At 40.8% G+C, this 6,836-nt stretch overlaps 1 protein-coding gene across 1 annotated transcript; it reads left to right on the plus strand.

The window, feature by feature from the left end:
* The first annotated feature begins 2,171 nt into the window (after positions 1-2,171).
* Positions 2,172-2,605, plus strand: LOC140038424 (uncharacterized). Its single transcript, XM_072083779.1, has 2 exons — positions 2,172-2,457; positions 2,520-2,605. The coding sequence occupies exons 1-2, from the start codon at positions 2,172-2,174 to the stop codon at positions 2,603-2,605; spliced, it is 372 nt and encodes a 123-aa protein (XP_071939880.1).
* The last annotated feature ends 4,231 nt before the right edge of the window (positions 2,606-6,836 follow it).

Genomic DNA, 6,836 nt, shown 5'->3' on the forward strand with positions numbered 1-6,836 from the left:
TACCTTCCTAGGTCTAGGGTTGCATTCATATAGCACGTCCAAATGTGATAAATTCTTTGGTTAAAATAAGAAAATCCTTGACTAAATCACGCAACTAGCCTTAGCTAGGTCGAAGGGGTGCCTTGGATTTTTATCCTTGCCTTCCCCTTCGTCAAATGTGACTCCCGAACCTTTTCCTTTGATTTACGTAGATTTGGATTCGTTTAAAAAGGGTTTTTCATTTATTCTTTAAAATTTCATTTTAGGTGACTTGGTACACCTTAACTCTATACTAAGTGGCGACTCCATTTTTCATTCAATAAACCCTTTTTAAACTATATTTTGGGTCAAATCGTCGCATTTTCATGTCCCATTTAGACTCATATTTTTCATTTTTTTTTTAAATCACAAATTCATTTTCCAACCAAAAATTGAATCAAAATTCACTTTTTAAACCAATTTATTTTTTATCAAAAAATGGGGCGCGACAGAAAATTATTGAAGTTTTTATGGACGATTTTAGTGTATATGGTGATAGTTTCGATACTTGTCTAGATAACCTGAAATTGATCCTGTTGAGATGTATAGAGACTAATCTCATGCTTAACTTAAAAAAATGTCATTTTATGGTTGAACATGGGATAGTCTTAAGTCATGTTGCGTCTTCTAAGGGTATTGAGGTTGACAGGGTTAAAATAGACATTATATCTGTTTTATCTTACCCTACGAGTGTGCGGAAAACGTGCTCTTTTCTTGGACATGCAGGATTTTATCGAAAATTCATTAAGAATTTTTCGAAGATTGGAGCCCCGTTGTTCCAGTTTTTACAAAAAAGATGTGGCTTTCGAATTCGATGACAAGTGTGAGAGAGCCTTTGACATACTAAAGAAGTTGTTGACCTCGCTACCTATCATCCAACTCTCTGACTGGAGTCTATCATTTGAGATCATGTACGACGCCAGTGATCATGCTGTGGGGCCTATGTTGGGGCAATGAGTAGGGAAGGCAGCTCACGTCATCTACTATGCATCCAGAGCCTTGAATAGGGCTCAATTGATTTACTCCAATACTGAGAAGGAGCTTCTAGCAGTTATCTTTGCTTTAGAAAAATTTAGATCATATTTGTTAGGTATTAAAGTTATTGTATTTTCTGATCATGCGGCGTTAAGATACCTAATGATAAAAAAAGAGGCAAGGCCAAGGCTCATAAGGTGGATATTGTTCCTGCAGGAATTCGACCTCGAGATAAAGAATAAAAGAGACTCAGAAAATTTGGTAGCTGACCATTTAAGTCGCATACCCATGGGAGAGGAGAAAAAGCCATTGAGGGATACATTCCCTGAGGAACACTTGTTTTCTTTAAAGTCTCAATTGCCTTGGTATGCTGATCTAGTTAACTACCTAGTAACGGGTAATTTCCCTGCAGGTTGGCCAAAATTGAAGAGGGACAAATTGAAGAGCGATGCCAAGTACTTCATCTGGGATGACCCGTACTTGTGGAAGAGGTGTACTGACCAAGTGATGAGACGATGCGTAAGTGAACTTGAATTTCAATCAATTTTAACTTTTTGTCATACTTTTGCTTGTGAATGTCATTTTGGACCTAAGAGAACAGCATATAAGATATTAAAGAATGGGTTTTATTGGCCTTCGATATTTAAAGATGCATACTTGTTTTGTAAATCCTGTGATCGATGTCAAAGGGTATATCATATAGCCCGTAGAGATCATATGCCCCGAGTCCCGCTGATTTTTGTAGAAATTTTAATGTTTGGGGTATAGATTTTATGGGGCATTTTTCTACCTCATTTGATTTTATATATATTTTGTTGGCAGTCGATTATGTTTTTAAATCGATGGAGGCTAAAGCCACCCGGACTAATTATTCAAAAGTGGTTGCAGATTTTATTAAATTCAATATTTTTGTGCGTTTTGGGATGCTAAGAGCCATTACTAGTATCAGGGGGACACACTTCTGCAATAAGACCATAGCTGCGCTGATCCGACGGTATGGTGTACTCAACAAGGTCTCAATATCGTACCACCCTTAGACCAATGGTCAAGCGGAGCTATCGAATAGGGAGATCAAGTCTATACTAGAGAAAATGGTGCGACCCGATAGGAAGGACTGGAGTCAAGGTTTGGAAGATGCACTCTGAGCCTATCGGACAGCATACAAGACCCCTATAGGGATGTCACCCTATAGATTGGTATTCGGGAAGCTGTGTCACCTTCCAGTGGAATTTGAGTACAAGGCCTTTTGGACGATAAAGCAGTGCAACATGAAGATAGAGGAGGCCGGTGCCCATCGGAAGTTGGACTTGCAGGAATTGGAGGAGATCCGGAATGAAGCGTATGAGAATACATTGATCTACAAGGAGAGGAGTAAGGTGTTCCACGACCAAAAAATCTCTAGGAAGACCTTTGTAGTTGGTCAGAAGGTTTTCCTACACCAATCCAAGTTCAAATTATTCCCAGGTAAGTTACGTTCCCGATGGATTGGTCCTTTTGTTGTTCTCACGTCTTTCCTTATGGTGCAGTGGAAATCCAAAATACTAAGACAAACAAGAAGTTTGTGGTAAATGGGTATCGTCTCAAAACACTATTACGAGGGTTTTGCAGATAGAGAGGTGGAGGTGATAAGTTTGGACACGCCAAAATGTTCTAACTAGCACTCATTAGCCATGTCTAGCTAAAGACGTTAAAAAAAGGCGCTCATTGGGAGGCAATCCAATTTTTTTTAGTTGTTTGTTCAATTTTGTTTGATAGCTTAAATATGTTCTATTTGAGTTTGACCGATTTCTGGTTTCAATTTTCGTTTTTAATGATTCATAGCTCTCTCTTTGACTTGATGCGCTCGCGTCAACAAGGCGCGTGGCAAGGTGCAACTTCTTGATGCTTGGTTAAAAGGGTTTCCACCCTCATGACGTGTCCGCGTTAAGTCACATGGAGAGCTCTTCGTCAGAAGGGTTCTTGCCTTCATGACTTGCCTGCGTCATGTTCGCGGGAAAAGTAGACATTCAAACCTCAAAAGATTTTACGGTCATTTTAATCTTAAATGTTGAAATTCGAATATACATTTTGTTAAAAAAAAAATTCTGTTTGGCCGTAACTTCAAAAGAAAAAAATGAAGAAAAAAAAACCAAAAATCATTTTATTTTTTCTTTTTCTCTTTTCTTCTTCTTCTTTCCTTTTCTTTTTTCTTTATTTTTCTTTCTTTCTTTCTTCCTTTCTTTTTCTTTCTTTCCCTTTTCTTTCCTTCTTCTCCCCTGTTACTCCCTTCCCCCTTTCTCTTTTGGCCGAACACTCCTCACGTCCGCCGCCGCTCTTCTACCTACCGCGCTGCGCCGCCGTCATCCTTCAGCGCATCTCTCTCCCTCTCTCTCTTGCTTGTGCACCGCCAGCCATCACCGACCAGTGATGCTCCACAACGCGACGCAGCCGCGCTGCCTCTCGCCACTTGTCGCGGGCAGCGACTCCGTCAAAAGCTCCGCGCGCTGCCCCCATTCCAGTCTCTTTCCTCGCGTGCATCCCTCTCCCTCTCCCTATCGCCCGTTGCCTGTCGGGCGCCGCGACTCCACCCAAAGCCAATTGCCGCACGCCTCTTTCTCTCACGCACAGTCCACCGCCGCTGTTCCTCTTCCTCTTTCGGTCAATCGCACACCACCACTACCTCATTCTTTCACCCACGAATCTCGCACCACCTACCTCTGCTCTCGCCCATCTCTCACTCACGTCACACGTGCGACCCGATGCATCCACCCACATTCGACGCCATCATCCAGGAATTCAAGGTAGTTGAGATTCAACCCTAATTTTTGGTGGTGTCTGGTGTTGTTTGGGGTTATCATTAGTGTGGGTCTGCCGTTTAAGTTGTTTCATCAACTGTGTGGGTATTTTGACTACAATTGGTTAATTCTACTTTATTGGCTGACTGATTGGAAGCTAGGAGCTTGGGATTTAAGTTGTTACTGTCAGATTCCTGAACTATTATTGCTTGAATTGTTGACTTCTTGGGACTTTTGCTACGATTTCGGTTGGTTGAGTTATGCACTTGTCTGCGATTTTGGCCCAATAAATTGTGCACCTCGTTGCCAAATTTACAGGCACAATTGTTTCTTGGATTGCCTATTGACTCCATTGGACTGGGTTCCTATCTGGGGTTTCTCTGCTTGCTATATTCACTGTAATCTTCGTCCTCTATTGATTTTCTGATGAGCATTGGGTATTCTTATTCTCTGGTGGTTAAATACATATTTGGGGACTATTGTCTTTGCTTGTTGCTCTGTGTGTGGGAAATTCTATATTTTGTTGATTGAGTTGACTGTTAGAGGATATGGTGAGACCAAAATCTTCTTCTAGATCTAGAGCCTCGTAACCTCAGCCCCTACCCCAACCCTCTATTCCGGTCAATGTACCTACCAACCAACCTTCCTCTTCCGGTGCTCGATCCCGCCTAGACAGGTGTAGGGGTGTTCATATGACTACCCCCCGCTTACTTCGGGGGGCATTTAAACTTCACTAGACCTACCGATCAGCAGCGATACGCTATGATTTGTGAGCGGCGTATTATCCCGTGTAAATGCTCTGATGAGATGACTATAGGTGTTCTGGGTATTCAGGAGCAGGTTAAGCGCATGTTTACTGCCATTGGACAGCACCCTTATCTCGTTATTTTTCGTCCCGCTTTTGTCGAGTTAATTAGGGAGTTTTACTCTACTTTTGAGTTTGAGTTGCCTATGAGATATACTGTTGATACCGCATATATCATTCATTTCCGTCAATGGGTCAGGAGTTCAATTTCTCCATTACTCAATTTAATCTAGCATTTGGTTTCATTACTCGGGAGTGTGCTGAGATTAGAGAGTACGCCGAGAGTGCCTGTGATTACGTAGAGTCATTTCGCTCCTTCGACCACGATGTGTGGAAAGACATGTCTGTCAACAGGCACCGCTATGATCCTTCTAGATCTAGGAGCTCTTTTCTTAAGAACCCCAGTGCCTGGTACGTTCAGCGACTCTTGGCCTACATCTATTCGGGTCGTAAGGACAACTCCGGTATACTCTCTCGACCCGATTTCTTCTTTATCTAGGGTATGAAAAATAATATCAAGGTCAATTTAGGGTGTTGGTTGGTAGCACAGTTCAAAACCATTTTAGCCAAAAAGAACAAACCTCTGATTATCGGGTCCTACATTATACACTTGGCAGTACAGTTGAGGGTTCTTAATTTTTTGGATCACGACCTGCATTTGGCATTTGAAATGAAATTTCTGAATGTGAAATGCTTGGAAATGATGGGGATTCTCGAGTACGTCAATGGTTTCTACCGATTCACTCCCCGAGGACCACCTTGCGTCCCCCCTCGAATCTCTTTTGCCCGTTCGTCTCCTACTGGCGATGATCTCGGCCCGTCTACCTCCGCCCCGCTTCCTCTACCCCCGAAGGGCTGATGACTGGCACCAACTCCAGATGCAAGTTCAGAGACTAGAGGATTGAGTGACCAATATTGACACCAACGTGGCTTTTGTGGCGCAAAATTTGGCAGCATTTATGCACCACGCGGGTCTTGCACCCCAATTTTCGCCTGAACCATCGTTGTTTTGACGACTTCAGGGAAGTCCTGTTACCCTTCTTCTTGCTTTTACGATTTATTTGTCACGTTGAGGGCAATGTGTTATTTAGGTGTGGGGGGATCAGCTCTGGTGCTACTATTTTTAGTTTTTGGTTTTCAGATGTTTTTCTTTTATTTTTAGTTTGCTTTTTGTCTAGTTTTTGTTTTTTTTTTAGTGATCAGCTCTCCTATGACTGTCAAGATTTGATGTTGGATTGTTTTCTCTAATTCTACTATTGCCAAGTTTTAATAATAAAAGTGTATCTAGCTAATGTGGTTGAGTCCAAGGACATCTCTTTGGTGAATATCGGTAATTGCTTGACTCTTATGATTTTTGGTTAGCAGGCGATTCGTTCGCAACTTGGAATCGGATTCGGATTTGAAATCGGATATCCTGGGTTTGAAATGAGACCATTCATTCCAATACATCTATTTGGTTCAAGCATCTGAAATGGGTATCATTACTATACTTGATGTTTGGTTCGTTGGTTCTTTCGGAATGGAATATAATAAATTTTCAATTTTAACCCTGCCTGTAAAATTGACAATAAACTTTGTCTTAAGGTTTCAAAAGAAAAATTACATAAACCTTATTAATAATCTTGTCATATAATTGCAAGTTATCATGAGCATAATAACGTAACATAACAATAATTACTTAGAAATAATCATATGACATAAATAATATATTGTCATTTCATTTTATCAAAAGTAGAAGATATTACATAGAATCCAAACAAAAAATCAACATGTTTATGGCATAACCCAAAAGATCGTGAACAGAGTCACTTCCAAGATAGACAAAAAGTTCCCATCGAGTTTATCATCATGTTTACTAGCCATACTTTTCCAAACATCCATAATAAGGAGCCACACTTCAGAAATTAGACAAAGGATAGAGGAGATTAATGACATATTGCCTTCTCATGTCAGCAGGAAGATTAAAGGACATATTTAGCTTTGCTACATCTGCTCCTATAATGTTGCTTGCTTTATAAACGTCTCCACTTGGTAATCCAAGATTGACCAACTTAGTATGCAAATTATTGCTTTTATCTACAGCCAACTGTTCACGTTTATCTTCATTTGCCATGATAGTTGCCATAGTGGTGAAGTTAGTGGCAATACCCTCCATGAAGGATCCAAACTGTCCTGTTAGTTGTTGAAATTGAACATCAATGGTTGGCTGTGTTGAAGTTGATTTCATCTTTTTTGATGGATTTCCTATTGTAGGTGATGCTTTC

Source organism: Coffea arabica, chromosome 3e (genome assembly GCF_036785885.1).
Source record: "Coffea arabica cultivar ET-39 chromosome 3e, Coffea Arabica ET-39 HiFi, whole genome shotgun sequence".
NCBI classification, from domain to species: Eukaryota; Viridiplantae; Streptophyta; class Magnoliopsida; order Gentianales; family Rubiaceae; genus Coffea; species Coffea arabica.

Excerpts from the sequence above, each read along its gene's own strand:
- LOC140038424 (XM_072083779.1), top strand. The coding sequence starts at position 2,172 with ATGTCACCCTATAGATTGGTATTCGGGAAGCTGTGTCACCTTCCAGTG. Across the intron at positions 2,458-2,519 it reads CAAGTTCAAATTATTCCCAG|TGGAAATCCAAAATACTAAG; the intron begins GTAAGTTACGTT and ends CTTATGGTGCAG.